At 38.4% G+C, this 25,283-nt stretch overlaps 4 protein-coding genes and 1 non-coding gene across 7 annotated transcripts in view; 2 read left to right on the top strand and 3 right to left on the bottom strand.

Moving 5' to 3' along the window:
• LOC113645407 (GEN1 Holliday junction 5' flap endonuclease) overlaps window positions 1-8,361 on the top strand; it is a 12,869-nt gene extending 4,508 nt beyond the window's left edge. For both annotated transcript variants that reach the window (XM_047804393.1, XM_027150955.2), the window contains 8 exons: window positions 14-99; window positions 294-444; window positions 2,643-2,679; window positions 2,770-2,850; window positions 2,945-3,075; window positions 3,797-3,858; window positions 4,429-4,578; window positions 7,072-8,361. In XM_047804393.1, coding sequence (XP_047660349.1) covers window positions 14-99; window positions 294-444; window positions 2,643-2,679; window positions 2,770-2,850; window positions 2,945-3,075; window positions 3,797-3,858; window positions 4,429-4,578; window positions 7,072-8,243 — 1,870 coding nt within the window. In that variant the 3' untranslated portion in view covers window positions 8,244-8,361. The remainder of the gene's footprint in view (window positions 1-13; window positions 100-293; window positions 445-2,642; window positions 2,680-2,769; window positions 2,851-2,944; window positions 3,076-3,796; window positions 3,859-4,428; window positions 4,579-7,071) is intronic.
• Window positions 8,362-10,347: 1,986 nt separating this feature from the next.
• msgn1 (mesogenin 1) lies at window positions 10,348-11,044 on the top strand. Its single transcript, XM_027151829.2, has one exon. It carries the CDS (start codon window positions 10,348-10,350, stop codon window positions 10,792-10,794), a length of 447 nt encoding a protein of 148 aa, XP_027007630.1. The 3' UTR covers window positions 10,795-11,044.
• Window positions 11,045-13,598: 2,554 nt separating this feature from the next.
• mrps10 (mitochondrial ribosomal protein S10) lies at window positions 13,599-17,463 on the bottom strand. Of its 2 annotated transcripts, none has more exons than XM_027151155.2 (7): window positions 17,315-17,463; window positions 17,183-17,235; window positions 16,397-16,460; window positions 16,116-16,255; window positions 15,911-16,019; window positions 15,707-15,796; window positions 13,599-13,915 (listed from the first exon to the last, which is right to left on the bottom strand). In XM_027151155.2, exons 1-7 carry the CDS (start codon window positions 17,375-17,377, stop codon window positions 13,841-13,843), a joined length of 594 nt encoding a protein of 197 aa, XP_027006956.1. In that variant the 5' UTR covers window positions 17,378-17,463; the 3' UTR covers window positions 13,599-13,840. The 2 variants fall into 2 exon arrangements, with proteins under 2 accessions (XP_027006956.1, XP_027006957.1); XM_027151156.2 differs by having other exon boundaries at window positions 16,397-16,457.
• LOC113645950 lies at window positions 15,340-15,500 on the bottom strand. The gene has a single exon (XR_003441335.1). It is a non-coding gene; the product is annotated as a U1 spliceosomal RNA (small nuclear RNA).
• Window positions 17,464-19,193: 1,730 nt separating the features above from the next.
• Window positions 19,194-24,750, bottom strand: LOC113645892 (23 kDa integral membrane protein-like). Its single transcript, XM_027151833.2, has 9 exons — window positions 24,609-24,750; window positions 24,442-24,525; window positions 24,235-24,345; window positions 23,340-23,414; window positions 23,155-23,250; window positions 21,044-21,157; window positions 20,336-20,389; window positions 20,161-20,244; window positions 19,194-20,029 (listed from the first exon to the last, which is right to left on the bottom strand). The coding sequence occupies exons 1-9, from the start codon at window positions 24,666-24,668 to the stop codon at window positions 19,913-19,915; spliced, it is 795 nt and encodes a 264-aa protein (XP_027007634.1). The 5' UTR covers window positions 24,669-24,750; the 3' UTR covers window positions 19,194-19,912.
• Between the last annotated feature and the right edge of the window lie 533 nt (window positions 24,751-25,283).

Raw genomic sequence — 25,283 nt, 5'->3', positions numbered from 1 at the left:
TGTATTGTTAAAGATTCAGCGATTGGCAGAAAACTGCTTCCGAGATCGAGGATTTTACCATGAAGAAAGTGACCCACTGCCTGGTGTGTCGTCACCCCGGTGAGTTTCCCACACAATATATATATATATATATAATGTATATTCCCAAACCAGCAAGATGGGCCTATTTTATATAAAAAACGGACACCTCACTAAGACACTGTGTAATATATTTCCTTTAATTTGTCACCTGTCTACATGATGTATGATGTACTAGGTTACTCTCTTTACTTTCTTTCTCCCGGATGCTGCAGGTTCTGCTAAAGCTCATGAACGCAGTGGCTGTGTGTTCTGTGACAGTAAGAAGTTCTGTCAGCCTCAGGACTACGACTCGCAGTGTCCCTGTGACTGGCACCGCACTGAGCACGCTCGCCAGGCTTCCTCTGTCGAAAGCATCGTCAAAAAGTGAGTTGTCTGTCGGTACGTCTCGATCCAGCTCTCTAGTTCAGTAGTAAGGCACCGATCAGGGACTCGGCCATTTTAAGTGCTGCAAAGTCCTTCCAGTGCACATTTAAACTTTAGCTTCATAAAGTATCCCAGAATGCATGGTAAAAACCCGCGATCACCAATGACCGATCACCATTGGATCACCAATGACCGATCACCATTGGATCACCAATGACCGATCACCATTGGATCACCAATGACCGATCACCATTGGATCACCAATGACCGATCACCATTGGATCACCAATGACCGATCACCATTGGATCACCAATGACCGATCACCAATGACCGATCACCAATGACCGATCACCAATGACCGATCACCAATGACCGATCACCAATGACCGATCACCATTGGATCACCAATGACCGATCACCATTGGATCACCAATGACCGATCACCATTGGATCACCAATGACCGATCACCATTGGATCACCAATGACCGATCACCATTGGATCACCAATGACCGATCACCATTGGATCACCAATGACCGATCACCATTGGATCACCAATGACCGATCACCATTGGATCACCAATGACCGATCACCATTGGATCACCAATGACCGATCACCATTGGATCACCAATGACCGATCACCATTGGATCACCAATGACCGATCACCATTGGATCACCAATGACCGATCACCATTGGATCACCAATGACCGATCACCATTGGATCACCAATGACCGATCACCATTGGATCACCAATGACCGATCACCATTGGATCACCAATGACCGATCACCATTGGATCACCAATGACCGATCACCGGATCACCAATGACCAATCACCATTGGATCACCAATGCTCACCAAATGACGTCATATTTTCTAAAGCCTCTCAGCTACAATGGAAGTAGCTGGTTATTGCTGTTGTAGCTTTCAAATGATTTCCTAATACACTATACATAAATATGTTTTTCACTTTATTTGACATTCTATATATAATTATACAGAGTTATATAGTATATAAAAACAACACACGTCCTACTTGAATGAAGCGTAAATGTATATGACGCATAGGGTTGCAAAGGGGCGGAAAGTTTCCGGTAAATTTACGGAAACTTTCCACGGGAACTCAATCTGGGGAATTTTGGGAATATTCAAAATTGGAAAGTTTACGGGAATTTATGGAAATTTACGGGAATTTACAGGAATTATTTAATTATTTGGAAATATAGGGAAATGTATATAAACTATAATAAACAAACATAAATAAACATGTTGTTTGATCATGTAAGGTAATACACATTTTAAAAATGACGTCTTGACTGATTTAACTGTAAGAGGAACTTTAACTGATTCTTTCATTGAGTAGCAGAAGCATAATAAACATCATTATGCTTGTAATAAACATAATAAAATTAATAATTGTAATAAACATATTTCCCTATGATTGCTGTAAAATGAAAGCATCCCCCTCCCTTAATCTTCTAAAAAAAAAAGTCCCAATCAAAATGTAAAAAGAAGCATTAAGCATTAATATGTGCTTAATAAATACTAATAAATAGTCAATATTCTATTAATATTTATGCTAATAAGCAACTAGTTAAATGAGCCTAAAATAAAGTGTTACTGTGCATGTTATGAAAGAATGCAAGTGCAGGGGGTTTGGCCTCAATGGCTCTCCAGTAAGCAGTGTGCTGTGTGCAAGTGACCGAGGAACGCAGGGTACAAATTCAACTTAAATTGCATTAAATCTTGTGTTTTAAACAAAATTATGCTGCAATATTTTTTTTAACTACATTTAAGTGCCTTGTTATAGGCTACCGTTAATTCCCATATATTTCCGTTAATTCCCATGGAAAGTTTCCAGCCTTGAAAATTGCCTGAATTTTGCAACCCTTTGACACATAAAACTTCAATATTTCAAATGTTTGGATTTTTACAGTGACAAACTCCAAACGTTTGCGATAAATCTCCCAGTGTGTAACGAGTTCGAGTCATTACCAGCTAGAGAGATCTTCACCATCGAGGATTAACTTGCTTGAAGGTCACTTGTAGTTCGGTTTTCTTTTATTCACCTCATGAACTAAATATTTTTATTGTGTAACAGTGACTAAGTTTTAGCTGCGTTTCCAGACAAAACAGCATCGTGTTTACCGTCTAAATCTTCAACGTTGTGTCTGTTTCCCAATAAACACGTAGGAAAACCCTGGCATGTGACACGTTTCCTTTCACAGAGGTGAGTAGCGTTTACACTCTCAATGATCAGGATTATTCACAGACTTGTTGTTAGATTTGTGTCGTTCGCATCATTTCTCTTGTCTTTCAGATCATCAACGAATTTCTGGTTCCGAAGGACAAAACTGTTAGCGGTTTTAAAAGAAGGAAACCCAACCTCCTCCTCATGCAGGTGTCAACAGATTCTGTTTTGTCTGTGGAACGTAATAACGTCTAGACTTCATACCAACGTACATATTTGTTTTGTTTATTGTTGTACATATTAGAATTTTGCTCTGGACAAGATGGAGTGGCCCAAACATTACACCAGTGAGAAAGTTCTTGCTCTGATGACCTACACTGAACTCACGAACAGAAGTCAAGGGACACAATCGTCAACATTGATACGACCTATTCGGTTTGTGTTGTGTTTTCTTTTTCATTCATTTTCTACCACTTATCCGAATTACCTCGGGTCACGGGGAGCCTGTGCCTATCTCAGGCGTCATAGGGCATCGAGGCAGGATACACCCTGGACGGAGTGCCAACCCATCACAGGGCACACACACACTCTCTCATTCACTCACACACACTCACACACTACGGACAATTTTCCAGCGATGCCAATCAACCTACCATGCATGTCTTTGGACCGGGGGAGGAAACCGGAGTACCCGGAGGAAACCCCCGAGGCACGGGGAGAACATGCAAACTCCACACACACAAGGCGGAGGCGGGAATCGTCATTGGTATTCCTCATAGTAAAGTCGTGTAGATTTCCCTAAACGAATCAATGTGGCTGCTCCACAATAAATATATCATCGCTAGAGTAAATTAGCATGTCTAAAGTATTTACTGTACGTAGATTAATCGCTACAGATGCATCGGATAGAAAGTCTACACTCCATAATGATCGTTGTTTGGAGAAAGTTAATACATCCTTTACTCATGATCGTTAATGTTATAGCTGGCTAGCTTCTTGTGAACAAAAGACACGTGTTCATTGAGACACCCATGTTTTTTTTTTTCCTCCCCGTCGTAGCTCCGATCGGGAGACGTCAAATATTATGACATAAAAAAAAAACGATTATTTTTTATAGTTATCCAATCAGTAATCCGGGTCAAATTTGTTTCTGCAGAATATACAAGCGACGCGTAAGGAACGGGATCTCCTGCTTCGAAATCCTGTGGAACAAACCAGGTGAGATTTTTCCATCTCGTAAATCTGATCTATGATATTTTGACGCTCCTCATTTAGTTTTAACCAGCACATTAGTAACAGGCTTTAAGGTTTGCTGCGGAGTTTAAAATATTTCTTTTCGGCCCGAGCTGTGAGTCTGTAGCTCAGGACGTGTGACAAGCGTCACTGCTGCTCTTGTTAGTGTCTTGTTGTGAAAGGCAGACGTGAAGGAGATTGCTGGTGTGATTTGTGGGTCGCAGGTGACGGAACAAATGTAACATCCTGACGTGCTAAAGTCGCTTCCTGTGGAAACTGTGAACTTCGACTCCTCCTTTGCGTCCTGCACACACCCGATACTACACGACGTTTAGAAATACATTTAAGATGGAGGACAATATAAATACTAATAATCTCATCCTCTACATAGCACCTGAATGCTTTTTGCTTAAAGTGAGGGGGGGGGGTAATACCAGCGTCACTGTGAAACTCTTCTTGAGTGTTCTCTTTTTTTTTTTTTTTTTTAATCTTTGGTCAAATGGTTTTTGAGACGTTAAACGATTTGATCTCGTATGCGTCTCGTTTTCGGTGCAGATCACTACGTGTTTCCCGAGGACTGTGCACAGGACGAGTCGGACGTGGTGAGGACTGTGGAAGAGGAAAACCTGTTCACTCTGGCTTTCCCAGACGTCGTCCAGCTCTTCCACAAGGACACCGCAGAGGCCAAGGACAACAAATTAAAGAGTACGTCCCTGTTTGTCCTTCTGTAACACAGCTAACAGGTTCTCGGTCTGAGGCTCGTCAAGCCGACGAAAGCAAAATGATGCGTCTCAACATTTAATACACGCTTTTCTTCTAATTGTGGGGGCCAGAATTATTGGTAGTGATCCGAAAGGAATGGATTCAAGAAACCGTTTATATTTAGCGTCATTCATTCTACTTTACAGTCTGAAAAGTATTGGCACCCTCACAGTTAATATTACGTACACCACAACCTGGAAAGACTTGTAAAATCCTGTTTTTTTTTTTTGTTTTTTGTTTTTTTTAATTATTATTATTATTATTTTTAGCTCTTTTATAGAGTAAAGTTTCTAAAATTCACACCATAGTTTTTTTTATTATTATTATTAATATTATTATTTATTTATTTATTTATTTATTTATTTATTTATTTATTTATTTATTTTTAAACCAGTCTAAAAATGTTAGTTATCAGGTGTCAGTGGTCTAATCTGAACCTCCTGGCAGAGGCAACTAGATTTTGGGTGGTAATATCATGGTACATGGCAGAATTCATAATGCCATCAATATTTCTGAGTCCCTGCAGCATCAGAACAACAGTTCGTCAGACTTGCCGATGCTACGGTGAGCCAAACTGAATCGTTTTGGTGCCATTTGTAGCACTAATGATGTTTAGTAAAGTTCAGACATTGCATTTTGTAAGATGTTCTCAGGTCCTGGATAATGATATGGACTGAAAATAAATGTAAGTAGGTTTGTTTGTTTGTTTGTTTGTTTGTTTGTTTTGTCATCTGTATGAAATAGTTTCTTTGCTGATTTTTGTAAACTAGTTAATATCAGTAATCAGTGACCTTGTTAGTGAAGCAGGCCGCTGTGTCTGTGGCAACCGGTGACCCTGTGAATTTCTTGGGTGGTTAAGTCAATGTGCTTTTCCTTCTGTGAAGTGGCAGAGATCAAAGCCTGAAGCTGTGTTTGTGACACCCGCTGGTGTTTGGCTCGCTAACCCCTCACACTTATACAGTCACGTCCCAGCGCTCGTTCTGCACTCAAATGCTTTGTTTAACACGAGGTGTTGCGCAGGAGTCCCTGTCCATTTAACTCTCTCTCTCTCTCTCTTTCTCTCTCTCTCTGTTTCTCTCTCTGTCTCTCTCTTTCTCTCTCTCTCTGTTTCTCTCTCTGTCTCTCTCTCTCTGTCTCTCTCTCTCTCTGTCTCTCTCTCTGTCTCTGTTATATCTTTGTTTTATCTCTATATTGTATTATGTTGTATTCTATAATCTATGTTTATATATGTATAGTATATCTTATATGTTATATATATGTATATATATGTTTATATATATATCTATTATTCTATGTTTATATTATATGTTATATGTCTTATTTTATATATGTTATATATATGTATTATCTCTATCTGTTTATGTATATACTATCTGTTTATGTTTATATATATGTTTATCTCTCTGTATATATATCTGTTTCTCTCTCTCTGTTTCTCTCTCTCTCTCTGTTTCTTTCTCTCTCTGTCTCTCTCTCTCTCTGTTTCTCTCTCTCTCTCTGTTTCTCTCTCTCTCTCTCTGTCTCTGTTTCTCTGTCTCTGTTTCTCTGTCTCTCTCTCTCTCTCTGTTTCTCTCTCTCTGTCTCTCTCTCTGTTTCTCTGTCTCTCTCTCTCTCTGTTTCTCTGTCTCTCTCTCTCTCTCTCTCTCTCTCTCTCTCTCTCTCTCTCTCTCTCTCTCTCTCTCTCTCTCTCTCTCTCTCTCATTCTATTCGGGTGATTTCATGCTAAATGAACCAGGGTGTTGAGCCACACCTTTACAAATTATTGAATTGTGTTCAGTTTATTAGTTTGGTTTTTTGCTCCTCATAGCAGGTGTGAGGTTGCTGTTTAAACACACGAGTAAAACACGTTAGAGTTTTAGTAGGATTTGGTATTTTTTTGTAACGGCACATAACACAAGCAGTTTGCACTATTTTTTTTAAACCAGTTACCATTAAAATCATTACAGATTACATCTGGTTTATTATCAAAGATTCAGATTGTTCTCAAGTGTTATTATATGATACACAACCGTCTGATGGAGCGACATAGCTTTTATTCCTGAACTTGACCCTACTGATGAGACTTTCTTGTTACTGAGGTTCGGATTCAACTAATACAGTTCATGTCAAACAAGCTAACATGTACAACAGCTTAGTAATAAAATCACCGGCTTCGTTATAAGCTAAGGCTGGTGTGACGTTCACAAGAAAGAACCTCAAACATCTGTTTTTACTGTGTTTTGACATGCAGTTAAGGTGCCAACATGTATTATTATTATTATTATCTCAATTGTCAGCCTGTGAGCTCGTTCGCAGAATTATACTTTTATTCCAAATGAATTTATAACCTAACCGATGAATAATATCCTTTTTTTTAATAGTATTACGCTAGATTTTACCCTGAATTGGGTGAATTTTTGTCCCAAAAGTTCTTATTTCTTCGTGTTCTGTCAACAGAAAAGAAACCAAAGGCGGCGAAAGAGAAGCCAGTCGTTTCTTCTGATGGCGTGTCTGATCTTTTTGCACAGATGTCACTCAAAGGCGCTTCACGTCTCGAACCCCTCGTATCCTCAAGGAAAGGCTTAACTGTTTTAGAGACTGATTCTGATGGCTGTACCACTGCCACATCACAACTCAGCAAAGACCTGAACTGTCAGGAAGTCCAGCCAGCGTCCAATCGTTCCACATGTACACAACAAGCAGAGGCTCCAGCTTCACCCAGCCTTACAGGGACTTTATCTCAGGCCCAGAGTTCCCTTTCAGTATCTGTAGTGATTGACGAGCTCCACTTGAGCAGCATCGACTGGGACGCTTTGTCCTTCACTGCTTCTCCGTCTCCTCCGTCTCAGCACAGTAAATCTGATAAACCACCAGTGAACAAATCAGATGAAGAAACCAAAACAGAAGCCTTTACTGCTGTCCGAGCCGACCACGTAGAATTAGCCGATCAACACGCTGACAGACTTTCTGAGCGTTCGCTGAAGGAAAGAGTCCATTTGAGGAACATGATGAAGAAATCCCAAGTGCAGAGTGATGGATCTGGACAAAAATACACTGACGGTCATGAGCCTCTGTCTGAGAAGCCTAAAGCACCACCTCACACACAGCCAGAAACTAGTAGAATTAACACTGATTCAAAAGAAACAACATTCACAAACAGGCAGCAGCACAAAGATTCGCTCACTGTCCGCGTGCCACCGAAATATACATTTGTTAAACCGAAGCACTTCAACAGACCGTCTAATAATCCTGAGCAGACGAATAAAGAAAGTGTGTATAAGAAAAGCGTCTGTAGAAGACAAGAGTCTACCGGAGACGAGAGCGACGTGGAGAATCAGCCTCAAAGCAAACTGAAAACTGACGTCAAGCCGAAACCACAGACTGTACAAAAATCAGTCTCGGTACAACAACAGCATGAACAGGATGAAACCAGATGCAAGATTTTTACAAATTCTGTACACAGGACAGAATCCACACCTCGGAATAAACAACCACACAATGCAGGCTTCTCAAGAACTAATCATCTGGTACAGACATGTAGCACAAAGAGTGATGATGATGATTCAGACGCTTCAGTTTCTAGCCCTTTACCACTAACAGAGAGGTTAAAACTAAAATTGAACAAATAAACATAATGCCTTTCATCACTGCTAATAAATATTCTGGGTTTTTTTAAATAATGCAAATTGCAAGGTGCATGTTTGTGCTAAAAATGTGCATTTTAATAAAGTTTGAGGACCAACCTGAGATCCTGCTCTCTGTGATTTTACATCGTATTATCTTCTTACCACCAGCCCATGTGTTGATTTTGTGACATGGAGTAACAGGTGAGTACTAATAAGGACTAAGTAAAAAAAAAAAAAAGCTTAAATGTGTCACTTCCTTTTCCTTCTCACCCCGATCCCTTAAACACGGCTCACTTTTATTACACACCCGGTGTTGTTCTTCCTCGGCCCATGTAGTGACATGTTGCACACCTTTTTAAACATGAAAGCTTTCAGAGGTCTGTACGGAAAGAGCATGTGGACAGCTGCAGCACTCACACTACATGTTAGGTGGTCAGATTTTATTTTAGTTCTTTAATTAGTTAATGTTTTTTATTATTGTCATTAATAATAGTAGTAATAGATAGATGTAAACTTTTATATACCAACACAACATGGGTTTTAAATGCTACATTTGCAGATTCCTACATTTTATACATATTCTATTTTATTCTATTGTATTGTTTTTATTTTCTTGTCTATTATTCATGTCTATAACATTCCATTCTTTGAATATTTTGTAATCTCTGTTTGCTTAATAAGGACAGTCGTAACAAGCATTTCATTATCATGTTGTACTGTGTGTGATTGTATTTGTGACGAATAAAATTAGAATTTGTTATTTATTCTTAATCCTGATTTATTATTAATCCTGAGGCAAATTGCAGTGTACAGAGTTGCTAAATTCAGACATCCACAGGCAAACATAAACACAACAAGGTGGCACAATGGCAACAACAACAAAAAAAAATGAGAGAGAGAGAAATAATCGATCGATCTATTAGTGAGGGCCGGAGCTTATCTCTATATTAATATTAATATTTATTATTAGAAATAACAGAAATATTTCCTGGATATGGAAATTAAATTGCTCATATTACTTAATAAGTAACGGTATTAGACAAGAATCTTTTTGTGAATTAATTCAAGTTTAAAGCAATTAATTCAAAGTCATTAACATTAAAGCTCATATTACTCTTGATAGTTGTAGTAATAATATGTATAAGTTGTTTTTTAATAAACACAATATCTCCGTGTTTTAAAAAGCCATCCAACATATCTTAGCCATTCTACTTCTGCCACTAAAGTAATAATAATAATAATAATATAAAAATAACAACATTAATAATAATAATAATAAGAAGAAGAAGAAGAAGAAGAAGGATATAATAACATTAACAAAAACAATAATAACAACAACAACAACAATAATATAAAATAACATTAATAATAATAAAAAGAAGAAGAAGAAGAAGGATATAATAACATTAACAAAAACAATAATAACAACAACATTAATAATAATAATAATAAGAAGAAGAAGAAGAAGTATATAACAACAACAACAACAACAACAACAACAATAATAATAATAATAATAATAATAATAATAATAATAATAATTTCATCTGTACGCAAATAATGAAGATTGTACAGAAACTAGAAAAATACGAAGTGTGTTGTAGTTTGATGATCTGTGATGTTGGAGCCAAAGTAACTAAGTTGAGTAACTAACCAACCCACTTTCTCACTCATCTGCGTTTAGAAATGTTCCCCAATGACACGAATGTCATGATTGAGATGGATTTCAGTGTGTATTGTTGTGATTCCTCTCCTGTTCCCCCTCCTGTAAACAGCCCGCGTCTCGTTTGTCTATCGCATTTCCCCGAGACGCATGAGGACGATGTTTAAAGTCACTTCTCACAAAAGGGAAATCTAATTATTTTCTTTTCTCAGCCGCATTAGCCACTCATTCACACCTGGGCGACAACGAACGCGCTTCTTCTAGAGAATAAAAAAAAAGGAGAAGGAGAAGGAGAAGTCGCACTTGTTGACACTTCAGCTTTCTTTGAACTTCGCCAAAAGCTGTGAGCTCGTAAAGTAGCCGTGGGGTTGTGCTGGTATAAAACACACCCTCACCTCACCTGAGTCCATACACACACACACACACACACACAGAGGGAGAGAGATGGACGGCGCAGAGCTTGATCACTTGACCGCTAAACTTCTGGCGCAGTGGGAATGGAGATCCGACACCAGACATTTCGGAGCGCAAAGCGTCTCCACCAGACGCACATGTTCGTCACCTGAACCCTCTGCCTCTCCATGCTCCACCTGTTCATCCTCCTCATCCTTCCCAGATGCTCCAGGGGAAATGTTCTCGGATTATTCCTACGACGGAAGGAAAGCAGCGCAGACGAAAACCTCCAGACCCAAAATGTCAACGAAAAGGCGCATGAAAGCGAGCGAGAGAGAGAAGATGCGCATGAGGAGTTTAGCTGAAGCTTTGCATCAGCTGCGAGATTATCTGCCTCCAGTTTACAGCCGCAGAGGACAACCTCTGACCAAGATCCAGACTCTCAAATACACCATCGAGTACATAAAGGAGCTGTCGGAAATCCTCAGCCAAGAATGAACCGACTCCGACACCGACACCGACTCGACACCGAGAAGTTCATGGACTATTGTCATAATCCTCAATCAACTTGAGTTTTTGGATGGATAAACAGGTCCTTTGTACAGAAATGTGCCATAATCCTGATGTAAATACTTGTCGGCACTTTCCCCTGTTTTCATGTTCCCTCTTATTTCCTTCCTTCCCATGTTTTTTTTTTTTTTTTTTTTTTTTAGCTCTATTCATATTCATGTCTTTAATCAAATATTTCAAGAGAGAGATAGATTATGGAATAAACCTTGTTAATTTTAATTACATATCCTATGTGTATTTTATTTGTTTTATTGTGTTCATCACTACTAGGGTGTTTACACAAGTACTGTAGGTTGGTTGGGTTACAGGAGAAATAAAACCCCTAGAAAATACAAAAGAGCAAAATACTTGTTGATGTGGATGTGGATTTGTGTTTGTTGCAGTAAACATACAATATAACCTATTGTTTACACAGAATTAACACTAAATAGTAATGAACCTACAACTGCTTAAATGAGCATTAGACAAATTACACAACAGAGAGAGAGAGAGCACAAGAATGAGTGAACGAGAAATTACATGTATTATATACACTTTTAATTTAAATAATATTATATATTATAATATACACAGCACTTTTGGAGTCTGAACAAAGGTAAATTAAAAAACAAGTTTGTATTAATATTAACAGTTTACCTAACATGGTACTGTCAATTATTAAAAAATACTCCGTGTGCAGATCCTGAAAAACCCAGAGACTTCCTCACGTAGATACACATGAAGGGCATGAAGAACAGTAGTACCCTTAGTGTGTATGTCATTAAATTCCTATAACAATAAAAATAGAACTGTACATAACTGAACTGTAAATTTTAAACAGTAAAAACATATACACTGGCATCTGTGCTTTGATAGAGTCCACATGACCTGGCACATCTTTTTTCTGTAGTGCATAAAATGTTATTCAAACTAGCTTTACTCAAGGTATCTGCAACAATTAAGTGTTTACCGGGTTTATACTCAAACGTCAGATCGTACTTTTGCAATCTTAGCATCAGTCTTTGTATGTGTGGTGGAACTTCTCCTAGTGATTTCTTTGATATCGCTATGAGAGGCTTATGGTCTGTCTCTAGTATCACTGATCTTCCATAGACATACTCGCCAATCACTATGAACACAAACTGCTGTTTAGATTTAGCAGTATCTTTGTTGTACAGCGTCAATAGGTTGTGCACCCAGACAAATCAGATGGTTCTTGCTTCGTGGCCACGCCGAACACAGCACTGACACTCCCACGGTCCAAGTTGATGAGTGTAAAGTGCAAATCTGTGTGCGATGAGTGTGAGGCAACACTGAGTCACATCAACTGTCCTGCAAAATCACCAGATTTCAAGTCCACTGTGAAAAACTTGTGGCTATCTGCAGATGAAACAAAACCCCAAAACTCCAAGGGCAAAATTGTTATGGTTAGATGACAGCGTCAGAACATCTTCAAAACAGTAAGTCTTGCTTTAAGAACTATACTCTAGTACAAATTACTGAAAATTTCACACTGGCTCCATCACAGCTTGCTGACTTTTGTATACCAAACAGGTGAAAACACCTACAATGGACACATGAGCATAAGAACTGGAACATGGAGCAGTGGAAGAAGGTGGTCTGGTATGATCATGTTCCAAATTCCCCAGATCTCAGTCTGATCGTGACGTCTGATCCACAGATGCCCCATTTCCCAACATACATGTAGAGGAATATATAATGTACATCACATATCACAGTTAGCTGGCTAGCTTGTAGTTAGCTAAAAACAAATATGGAGGCATCCATGATTTCCCATGATTTGAACTTCCGACTTCTGCTTTAACTCGAATACAGCATAAATGCACAGAAATTGAATGTTAGTAATTGATAAGTACTAAAAAGTCGTTGCGATCGGATTGTATCCGATGTACTTTCTGTCTCCTGTATAATTTAGCCAAGCCGTCAGCTTTACGGTACAGGACGTTTTCAGGAGGCTCTGGTGATGGTGAGCTCCTTCAGTGACAGACTGTTACATCTTAAGTGCCTGAAGGAGCGACAGACGGTCATTTCTCCCTGCTGCTATAAGACGTTTACAATCAAAGCTGCTCTCAGTGAACCAGTCACCATAATACACACTGTTATTACTGTTTAACTGCAATAATAAACAATAACAAAGCATTTTAAACATGTGCAATGTTACCTATGTGCAATACGTCTTCAGTGTAACCACTACTCTTATTTTTTTGTATATACTGTATATTGTCAAATTTTTCGTTATTCTTTTTATATATTTTTTTGCTTCTGTAACAGAGAAATTTCCCCACTGTGGGACGAATAAAGGAATATCGTATCTTATCTTGAATGACATTCGGCGTTCATGGTTGTGCTGGTAAAGACACTGGTATATTGTACATACAGTACACTCTATTCATTTCTGAGCCACAGAGGGTCACTGCAGGACCACCATTGAGAGTTAGACCAGAGCTAAACCTCCCATAGCTTTACTTCATCATAACCATGTAGTCGTTAGAACTTATAACCGCAAAACAATTACATTTTACCATTTACAAATATTTTGAATATATATATATATAAATCTAGCTCTGAAACTATTCCTAAACATTTGTTTAAAACTGCTTTTTATTACTAAAAATAAATGCTTCACAGTAAAATGATCTGTTTCAGCAAGATTACATGAAGCTTCAAAAAATATAATACCGAGTTTGATAATCTTATACGAATCACTAGATAAATCTGACTGTATTAAAGACAGTTGATTTTTTTTAACAACTTTATTTTTTGATGTTATTTAAAGCCACAAGCTCACACTTATAAATATTAAGGGTTCATTCACTTATTTCATTTCTGCCGTTTACATAAAATGAGTCTCCGTGATGTGATATATGATATGATATAAGGCGAGATGAGAGTCTTTCTTTTGTCCTTTCGTTCCAACCCACACAGTAAGCAGCGATATTGAACAGAAAAGGCTTGGAATCAAAAAAGGTCCACATCAACTGGCTCCTTGCTGGCTCTCCTCATCCCATATGGGTGCCTGGATGTGCTCGGGAACTTTCTCTATAGCGGTCTAGAAGAAGAAATGTACATGTTTAAGATTCTCTCTCTCATATATAAAAATGTACAGAGATTTATACGATCATTACACTTTAATGATTAAATCACAATGTTGATGTTATATCAGCAGGTCGTCCAGCACTACTGTACTGTCCTCAAATGAGTCACGGCAGAAATGTTCAAACCATCAGGCAGCGCAGCGAGAGGCCAATCAACATCACAGGTTTCCAAATAAATAAATAAATAAATCAACTGACTGACTACCAGCACTGCTCGACTGCTTCCACCATCTCTCAGGGTAAGAGGCAAGTACAGTATACTACAAGACTCTTCTCTGTTCTGACACCAAGGTGGTGGAACGAACTTCCCCTAGAGGTCCGGACAGCTGAGTCACTGGTTATTTTCAAGCGGCGGTTGAAGACCTACTTATTCAGGAAACACTTCTTTCGCATTTAAAAATCTTTAGAATTTAAAAAAAAAAAACAAAAAACAAAAAAAAACCCACCACAACCTTTGACACTTTTTCATTGAAACTTTGAACAAATGTTTTAAACTCATGGTATCTTAAGTATGTAACCTAGTGAGCAGCATTAATGTAGTCAATGTTAGAGATTTAAGCACTTATGTATGTCGCTCTGGATAAGGGCGTCTGTCACATGCTGTAAATGTAAATGACTAATGACCTCAGTGTGCATAGAGATTACACACCATAATGAATATGATAACATAAAATAACCCATAGTGACAAAATAAAATGACATACGCAAAAGTTCAACTGGAAAGAAACGTTCACAGAGGAATGAATTACATAATCATCAACTGCGTTTAATCCGTAGCTGAATTTACGGCTTTAAGTTTATTGCTCTATTCTGCCCTCTAGCGGAAAGACTCTATACATCAACTCCTTACAGCCCATACATACAGACACCACTACGGCAGTCATGAGTAATATGGAGCAAAACATTTCTACATTTCTCAAATAATACAAGTGGCTTAACTTTAAACAATCAATAGCTCCATGTGATGGATTTTGCTGAATGACTCAAAAGCACAAAAATCATATGCAACAAAATTCCAAACTCAGCACGTTTTACTGCTGCAGCAAAAAAAAAAAAAATAATAATAATAATGTGTGACTGTGTAAAACTAGAATTGGTGAAACTGTAAGCACAGAATTCTTCTTTCAGTGAAGTCTCCTATCGTCTGTAATGACTTTCTATGAGTGAGTGAGTGAGTGACATGAATCCAAAGTACACACACCGTGAACACACACCCGAAGCAGTGGGCAGCCATTTATGCTGCGGCGCCTGGGGAGCAGTTGGGGGGTTCGGTGCCTTGCTCAAGAGCACCTCAGTCATGGCCAGCCCGAGACTCGAACCCAAAACCTTAGGGTTAGGAGTCAAACTCTAACCATTATGCCAGGACTTCCCCACAAAACAGGGAAGAGCGCGAACTCAGTCCCCTACTATCAGAAATTATGCAGTCGAGATTCCGGCATTTGGGGAATTTGCAAAGGTCAGCACAGCTCGAGTGCAATGGCCGAACCTCGCTTTGGGCAAACCACCTCCTTGGTCATTGTATTGCCCCTGCCAAAGTATCAGAGCTGTATGAGAGCTGTACTCATGTTCCTCACGTGAACTTAGGAGAGATTTAGCTGAATGTCGACTCAAATTTGGAAAAATTTGACTAATCTTCAATAAACATATTGGATTTTGCTTGATTTTGTGTTAATTATTGTTGGGGGAAAAAAAAGGGGGCCGTATACACAGACATTATTTTTCTTATACGCTTCTTTATAAATTACCTTAATGACCTCCATGGCCACTCCCTCAGGCAGGTTGCGCTGGATGTACTCCAGATATGCATTTGCAGTGGATCCTGTTATCCTGGATATCTGAGACACACACATACGTATTATATATCTATCAAGCAAGATCATCGGTAACAGCCTTCTACTCTGTATAATAAATATACCTACTGTACTTGTAAAATAAATATAAACGTTCACCTCGATGGCCCTGTAGTGCGTCCTCATTTCATACTGGACCCTATGTTTTTTAAAGATGTGCACTGATTTCAGAAGCGTGAGCCTCTCAATGTTTCTCGGTGGTTCAAACCTGCCACAGAGACGAGTAGAAGATGGTCCAGAGATGGTCACTACATGCAGTCAAACTACTGAACGTGTGATACATGTAGAAGCTCGTAGTACTCACACTTTACTGAGGGTTAAGCCGAGCTCATTGGCAGCTAAAGTCACAAAAAACTCATAACTGTCCAGAACTGCCCTATCGTGACCTTTAACCAAGACAGTCAGCTTCTGGAACAGAGTGTCTGGTTCGTCCGTGACGGTGATCTACAGCAGACAGGAATGGAAAAAAAAAAAAAAGGCCGAATAGCAACAACAACCGGAGCAAAAAACCTGGGATCCAGTCAGTTTATTATGAAACGGACAACATGCAGTCGGTTGCAAACCAATAACGTCATCGTGACTTACGGAAGTGTGTGACGTAGAAACATTTGCAGTGCTCACAAAGGCTGCAGGAGTGCAGTATCTTCTGCTACAACAAATAATACAGTAATAATAAAAACACACAATACAACAGATACTATTATTCATTATGTAAATGGTCCAATTGTTAAAGAAGAACTGGGCTTAAGCTACTCTCTAATGCAGTAATAATTCCTACCCTAGTGTAAATAAATAAATAAGTTTTAATTGCACAAGTGAATCAGCGCATTACAGAGAGCAGGTCCTTCAAGTGGAATAGAGATCCCATGAGAAGCAGAGTCAGAGATCCATTTACATTTACGGCATTTAGCAGACACCTTTATCCAGAGTGACTTACAATTTACTTACATTTATACAACTGAGTAATTGTTAAGGGCCTTGCTCAGGGGCCCAGCAGTGGCAACTTGGTGAAGCTGGGATTCAAACCTATGACCTTCTGATCAGTTTTCCAACACCCTAACCACTAGGCTACATCATCCCCATTTAATCCCAGCTGATGGATGCATAATCCACCATCATTTCCTTTTAATCTGAATGTGTTTCGACTCAAGTGTTTAACTGAAGCTGCATGTTTATCTGCATTCATGTGCAGGTGTATAAATGTACTTGGTACGGTTTTGAAATAAACCCCTATGACTGATTATTAGACCAAATATTACCGGGTTTAAATAGTCTTAAAGTAGCCAATCATCATCACGGAGAACTAAAAGTAGCCAATAATCATAGAGAAGTAAAGTAGACAATAATCATGGAGGACAAACGTAAACAAACCTGAATGACTCTGGAGGAGGATGAGTTGTGTTCACACACCGAGGGACAGCAGCCTGAGACACAAAGCACTAATTACAACCATCACATCACCTTACAACAGCTGTGTGATTCACAAAGGAAACCATCACGTACCTTCACTGATAGCCGCCGTATTGCCTTTGACAGCCTGGAAAGTGTTCGCATGGACGCCGCCATTTTCAGCAGCAGCAGAAGTGAAATGAGGGAAGAACAGAAGCGCAAACACTCAGACTCAACAGCGCCCCCACCGGTCCGGAGAAAATCCAAACTTTTTGTTTTTTCCCACAAATCATTTTAGACATTTTTTTGACTAGCTAACTTTTAGCATCACCAGTGTTTTCTAGGGCTTTCTCATAATAGGATTTTAATCCTTAATACAAAAGTTATAAATCAGTCAATAGAGCGGTATCTGCTACTGTACAAGACAATGCAGCAACAAACACACAAAATGAGCAAAAAAAAAAACAAACAAACAAAAAAAAAGTGTTTCACTGGGATCACTGACCACATTTTAACCAAATACAAATTATTTGTTCAATTTCCATTTATTTGTGTGTGTGTGTGTGTGTGTGTGTGTGTGTGTGTGTGTGTGTGAGAGAGAGAGAGAGAGAGAGAGAGAGAGAGAGAGAGAGAGAGAGAGAGAGAGAGAGAGATTGATTATGACTTGTGTTTATTGCGTTTGTTGCCTTTTTGGACTCCTTTATCATTTGTAATGTTGCTCCCAATTACAACAGTTCAGCACAAGCCCAGACATTTTAAGGGTCATGATTGAGGACAATGTCCCGTCCAGAGACAAGCTGTGTCGTGTTGAGGTTTTGTTCAAACCAACCATCAAAAAATACCCTCGCTAATGAATGTTTTTTTTTTTTTTTTTTTTTTTTTGGTTGTTGCGTTAAATCTTACCCTAGGTAGTGCTATTTTCTGATTGGCTATTGTGTAAGTGTCAGGCTCAACTAAGAACTCCAGGGGAGACGCGCTTGATTCCTGCCCGGTTCCATAGAGTCAGCGGTGCGGACTGATACATTTTGAGTGCTGCGGCTTATTAAATATATGATAAAAAGTCAAAAAGAGAAATACGATGTGTGGCGGAAGAGCGTGAGAAAAGACCCAAATGCGTGAATGTCACTCTCAATAAACTCTATCTATGAGGTTCTGTAATAAATTTGATGCAAACTCAAGGCATTGAAGCAATTCCTAGTGTTTTCTAGGGGTATAAACCATATAATGTGGTAATTGTATCTGCTATGATCTGATTTCAATGCATATGGCAACAATTCAATATAAGATGATCACTGAATATCCTGCGATAAAATACAATACGATTTCTCTTCATGGCAATGATTTAATATTTAACAATATCACTGAAGCTGCTACAATATGATATGATCAATTTCACACTATGATTAGTAATCATTCAGCTACAGGAGCATTAGTGAGATCAGACACTGATGTTATAGAGTGTGTCTGTGGGGATTAGTGATCATTCAACTACAGGAGCATTAGTGAGATCAGACACTGATGTTGGAGTGTGTCTGTGGGGATTAGTGATCATTCAGCTACAGGAGCATTAGTGAGATCAGACACTGATGTTGGAGTGTGTCTGTGGGGATTAGTGATCATTCAGCTACAGGAGCATTAGTGAGATCAGACACTGATGTTATAGAGTGTGTCTGTGGGGATTAGTGATCATTCAACTACAGGAGCATTAGTGAGATCAGACACTGATGTTGGAGTGTGTCTGTGGGGATTAGTGATCATTCAGCTACAGGAGCATTAGTGAGATCAGACACTGATGTTGGAGTGTGTCTGTGGGGATTAGTGATCATTCAGCTACAGGAGCATTAGTGAGATCAGACACTGATGTTGGAGTGTGTCTGAGGGTTGGGATCCAAAACATTTAATTGTACATTTTCCATTACAATTAATAGTAAAGATACAGATATGTCAGTGATTAAAATAATATGTCAGTCAGTCCCACTGCTTGTACATGTTATTGTATTTTTATTTTCATTTGAAATATTTCTATTCTGTTTTTACGACACAGACAGTCGATAAAGCATTTCACTCACTACATGTCATACTGTGTACTGTCGTGTATGTGACAAAATATGAATTTGACTTTAATTTGACATTAACGTAAACAAAATGTTGAAATGACCAAAGAATTTGGTCCTGTGATCACTAAAAAAATCAGAAATATTTAAATATAAACTTATTTAATGTTATTAATTAATCTCAGATGAACGTTTTTGTTTAAAATGAGATATTGTTTTCTGTGAATTACTATTTCTCCTTATTATTCTTGGAGAAATAATATGTTTTTTACAAAAGCATAACATAACAATAACATATATTCCGTACAAAGATTTATACTCTTATAATAGAAGCTACAGGTGCAACTAATTAGGGAAATAAAACTCAGTGTTTCTAATTAACCTTCAAAAAATGAAATAGTTGTATTCTTATATCCTAAAGATTAACCCAATTTCTTTCCTCGCTAATTCACATGTACACCAGCTGTTTGGAGGATTTCCAGCATGTGAAGACATAAATGATCAACATTACAACTGTACCTCCATAATGGTTAATAGATACAGAATGAGGCAGCCATTATTAGCTATTAATAGCAAATAGACTGTGAGGATTGTAACGTTACTGGCAACATTCTTTTGTTTTGCATGTACAGCTTTTCAGTATATTATAAAGATCACATCAGGTCTTTCTGTGTTGCTGGAGTTCGTACTTCTTTCTGTTGTGTGAGGTGCCTGTGTGTGATGAGTGCGTGTTGATTTTCTGCCCCAGGAACAAGGCCACAATCAGAGCAGCCAGCTAATAAAGAAATATAAATAAAGATGATTGTGCAAATACTTCAATACAATATAGAGGTTTATTTTTCTACACTAATACACCATATTATATTATACACATATATATTATATATACACCAATATACAACTTACCATAATAGTTGCTAAAGTAAATACTGTTCCATAGAGGATCCTCAAAGCTTTCTTCACATGTCTCATTAAGATCAAGCTGCAGTTCTGAAGAAGACCAAGAGAAACTCTTCATGTAAACTTCTTCTTACATATGAGGGATAAATGAGTAGCTGATAAAGCACTTTCAATCTCTTACCATCTTATGGACGTAGCGGAAGGTCTTCGGCTCAGTACCAGCTTTTTTGTTCGACTGTAAAAAGAAAGTGTCTTGTTTTCATCAGGAGCTGTCATGCCAAACGAGTCAAATCCTAAACAGTCTGAATTTTTCTTTACTGCTAAGTTTTCTCTATCTGATCCAACTATTGGTTGCCATAGTAATAATATTTACCAGCGGGTGACACAGCTAGCATTCAAGTAGATTTTTCTTAAATTAAACATTGTGAAGGGAGATTTAGTGTTTGTGTATAAAACTCACCAGTGTATATGTGCAGCATATCATACTCGATGGAGGAAAAGCAGTGCGTGCGCTTTGCCGTGGATTACGTGCGCTCAAGTTTTTCAAATTATAATATTTTTATGTTGTACACATCTAGCTGCTAACAGTCGCTGTCGCTCATGTCAACGAAAGTCTCACCAAAGAGTCATTTATCTCTCACTGAAAAAGTACAATGTCCCTACTTGACTGTATAAGAGCCTATATTAAGTCTGTGAACCAGTGTTAATATATTCACAGACTTAATATAGACTCTATATTATATATATATATATATAATATATATAGACTCTTTGCTACCAAAAATGTGATGTTCTGTAGTCTACAGTACATTTGAGGCTCTTACGTCCCCTTACAACTTCAACATCAGTGCCATATGCCATCATACATCATCATATATCAACATCATACCTCACTGACTTTTGTACATCTGGCTTCTTTGTCTGAGTAGTTTTGAGGACAGTCACATGAAGACGGTATCTGATTGTTCCATTCACCGTAATATAACAGACCACAGCACTCGGCCTTTCAACAAAAAAGGGAGACAGGAAGTGTTTCTCAACCTGCACTGAGTAGAATGGATAAGGATTGAATAAAATGACTGCAAGTGACAATATCTTCAACCTAGTAAAAATCTTAAGGTTTTATCTTAATCTATCTATCTTAATCTATCTTTATCTTTAATCTAGCCTATTATTATTATTATTATTATTATTATTATTATTATTATTATTATTATTATTATTAACAATTAAGATCAAACAAGGTAAAATTATCTGCAAAAAGAATAAGTGAAATGAGTAGGATACAGAATAATTCTGACCATATTCAAGAAATTTTACATTTTTGGAAGTGTAAAAGATTCAATCCAAAATAAGGACATCATCAACAACAATAAAACATGTAATAGATCATACTATATCATTAGAATGATTTGATCATTCATTCATTCATTTTCTACCGCTTATCCGAACTTCTCGGGTCACGGGGAGCCTGTGCCTATCTCAGGCGTCATCGGGCATCAAGGCAGGATACACCCTGGACGGAGTGACAACCCATCGCAGGGCACACACACACTCTCATTCACTCACACACTATGGACAATTTTCCAGAGATGCCAATCAACCTACCATGCATGTCTTTGGACCGGGGGAGGAAACCGGAGTACCCGGAGGAAACCCCCGAGGCACGGGGAGAACATGCAAACTCCACACACACAAGGTGGAGGCGGGAATCAAACCCCCGACCCTGGAGGTGTGAGGCGAACGTGCTAACCACTAAGCCACCGTGCCTTCCATGATTTTATCATTTAGATGAAAATCTGAGGCTGCAAAAGACTTCAAATAAATATTGTACTGCAGCACAGTATATAAATTCAGCACATTGAGAGATTGAGAGCTTCAGTTATTTTTTTCATATAGAAAATGTCTGATCTCTGTGACTTGATTGTGCCAGCTATGCTGGTTTGAGTATTTCAGAAACTGCTGATCTCCTGGGATTTTCACACACAACAGTATGTTGAATTTACACAGAATGGTGTGGAAAACATAAAACAGCGCGAGTGACGTTGAAATGCCTTGTTGATGAGAGAGGACAACGACCAGAGTGTTTAGAGCTGACAGCTAACTCAAATCACTCTGTGGTAAACAGAAAAGCATCTTAAAATGCACAACATTTCAAACCTTTGGGTGTATGAGCTACAACAGCAGAAGATCACGTCAGGTTTCCTCCTGTCAGCCAAGAACCGGGAGCTACAGTGGGTTCAGACTTACCCAAAGTGATCAAATAAAGTCTGGAGAAATTTCTAGAATTTTTTTTTTTTAGAATTTTTTTTTTTGCTGCAACATGCAGAATTTGGAGTCAACACGATAAATGAACATCAGTCTTCCGCTCTTGTAGCCCTTCTGCCTTAAGATTTGGCATGTTGTGAGTTACAGGATGCTTTTCTGCCCACAACAGTTGTAAAGAGTGATTACTTGGTTGCGCCATTTGTGTAAATTCCAAATGTTGTTGCGTGTCCATCTTAGAAGATGAGAAAAACAAGAAAAACGAATCAGAGATCACGATACTTACTATTGCATTTCTGGTGTTTGATTTGAACATTTGGGTGGAGAAGTCGTGGCCTAAAGGTTAGAGAGTTTGAATCCTAATCCTAAGGTTGTGGGTTCGAGTCTCGGGCCGGCTACGACCGAGGTGCCCTTGAGCAAGGCACCAAACCCCCCAACTGCTCCCCCGGGCACCGCAGCATAAATGGATGCCCACTGCTCCGGGTGTGTGTTCACGGTGTGTGTGTGTTCACCGTTGTGTGTGTGCACTTTGGATGGGTCAAATGCAGAGAAATTCTGAGTATGGGTCACCATACTTAGCTGTATGTCAGGTTACTTTAAGAACATTAACTAAAGCTTTTGACCTGACCGGTATACAAAGTGGCCGGTGTATAAATATATTAGAGCTTTCCCAGGCCACCACACATAAGTGCATTGGCATCTTAAACTCATCAGGATTATTAACAGAAGTATTACCTCCTGCTGTAGTTTGCTGAGCTCACGATGGAAGACTTCATCTGTATAATAAAGTGAGGTCATGTTTCGAAAACTCTCATCAATTTTCTTCTCCACCTGTTAAACAGCAGCAATACTCGGTGAAGATAACAACATAAGACATGTAGTAAAGATCTGAACATGCAGTTGTTTAAAATAGACCATACCCGTGGCTCTAAGAGTATGGATATGACTGTCAGGGCCAAAAGGGCAACGAATTCAATACCCACGAAAATACTGTACTGTGGAGAGAATGTGGAAACACAAAAGACTGTCACATGCTGCAACATTTTATGCTGAGCCTTTGAAAAGCAAGTTTTTCATTGTGTGTGTGTGTGTGTGTACGAGAATAAATATGAGATTATTATACTGAGAACATAATATAATACCAATAAAAGTACAACATTACTAATAATCCATGTGCTGCTTCAGACAGTATAGTATATATATACTTCTGGTTTACTTTAGGGCTTTTTACACCCGGGTGATTGTAAATACTATGCTGAGATCATGGTGCCCGAGGTTTCACACTGCTCGTACTTTACCCGGGGTTAACAATCAATCTTGGCTCTGCTTCAGCTTCCTTTACACACAGCACATCCCTGAACATCTATGAGTACATCTACTAGTTTATACTAGTGAATTTGTCTCAGTCTTCTTCTTTTTATAATAACAGATTAAACAGAGACATGTTGTTTTTAGCAACCCTCGATTGACACTGTTTTTGACACTCAGGCATATCAAGTGGAAAATTTTAAATAGATATATCCTGTTGTTAAGCTTTAACATTAAAGCATCCGTTTAAGTGTACATTTCTCATGCATTATAAATAAATGTGTACTAAGATGTGAAATATAATATTTAAGAAGAGAGAATACTATTTCCATTATTTATTGTACACACCACATGAGCATTTATTCACTATACTTGATAATGAAAGGAAATAGATAGATAGATAGATAGATAGATAGATAGATAGATAGATAGATAGATAGATAGATAGATAGATAGATAGATAGATAGATAGATAGATAGATAGATAGATAGATAAATAAGTCTCACCAAACAGAGGGCCAGGACATGCTCTTTGTATGCTCCATACACTCCTAGGATGGAGAGAAGAACGGTTGCCAATCCAAATCCAATGCTGAAGATCACACTGTGAGTTCCATCCTGAAACAAAAATGTGCAATAACATCATCCGTACATGCAAAGATAAATAGTTAATGGTGATAAAACATGGTATTGAACAGGTCCTATTGGTCTTACTTGCCAGTAATAACCGCTTATCAGTGGCTCAGTCTTAAAAGTGCTCATCACAATCCCAACCAGAAGCAAGCCCAGTCCTAAGAACTGAGAACAGAAAGGTCATAAAAATAAATGCGCTTTCATTTAAACACAAAAATCTATTACAGAAAAAAACCCCGATGTCTTACCCCTAGCAGAATATTAAGTACGATGCATAGTCTTCTTTTGAAGGAGCTTCCTTTAGCCATTGTGAGTGGAAGGAAAGGGTAATTATGTTCCTGCTTCTCTTATGATAAATAAGTAAAGGTCCTACGAGTGTTTTTAAAGTGGTTCTTGGTAGAGACTAAGTTGATTCAGTGTCGTTTAAAAATACCTTATTGCAATGTTCCGGCTACCCTGGTGGAAAATGACCAAATTTGGAATCCTTCACTGGACTGTCAAGCAAATTTAGAGATTATAAGGGTAAATAAGAGGGTCGTGGTGGGAGGAGCTGAGAGGTTTGGGTGTGCTTCCTCAAATTATCAAAAAATCCTAAAAGCATGGGAGTATGTAAACAAACGTTTAGTGCAAACACTAATTATCCGGTGATAAAGACACACACACACACACACACACACACACACACACACACACACACACACACACACACACACACACACACACACACACACACACACACAGACACACTCTGAATTTAACATGAAGCATAAGCTCAGTAAGGCAAACGTATTTGTTTGTTTGTTTGTTTTTAAAGCCACAGTCACCATTATGTCACAAACCAAAAAAAAGATAAAAACTCTGTTCCTTTTGTTTTTTCATCCACATGTCCCCACAAGGTCAATACGGTCAGATATTCTTGTCAC

This window comes from Tachysurus fulvidraco, chromosome 19 (assembly GCF_022655615.1).
Source record: "Tachysurus fulvidraco isolate hzauxx_2018 chromosome 19, HZAU_PFXX_2.0, whole genome shotgun sequence".
Taxonomy (NCBI): domain Eukaryota; kingdom Metazoa; phylum Chordata; class Actinopteri; order Siluriformes; family Bagridae; genus Tachysurus; species Tachysurus fulvidraco.
Note: the sequence above shows the minus strand (reverse complement) of the source record. Positions and strands in the feature narration are given on the sequence as shown.

Excerpts from the sequence above, each read along its gene's own strand:
- msgn1 (XM_027151829.2), top strand. The coding sequence starts at position 10,348 with ATGGACGGCGCAGAGCTTGATCACTTGACCGCTAAACTTCTGGCGCAG.
- mrps10 (XM_027151155.2), bottom strand. The coding sequence starts at position 17,377 with ATGGCGGCGTCCATGCGAACACTTTCCAGGCTGTCAAAGGCAATACGG. Across the intron at positions 17,236-17,314 it reads TACGGCGGCTATCAGTGAAG|GCTGCTGTCCCTCGGTGTGT; the intron begins GTACGTGATGGT and ends TTTGTGTCTCAG. Across the intron at positions 15,797-15,910 it reads CGCACTACAGGGCCATCGAG|ATATCCAGGATAACAGGATC; the intron begins GTGAACGTTTAT and ends TGTGTGTCTCAG.
- LOC113645892 (XM_027151833.2), bottom strand. The coding sequence starts at position 24,668 with ATGGCTAAAGGAAGCTCCTTCAAAAGAAGACTATGCATCGTACTTAAT. Across the intron at positions 23,415-24,234 it reads ATGTCCTGGCCCTCTGTTTG|TACAGTATTTTCGTGGGTAT; the intron begins GTGAGACTTATT and ends TTCTCTCCACAG. Across the intron at positions 20,245-20,335 it reads TCCGCTACGTCCATAAGATG|AACTGCAGCTTGATCTTAAT; the intron begins GTAAGAGATTGA and ends GGTCTTCTTCAG.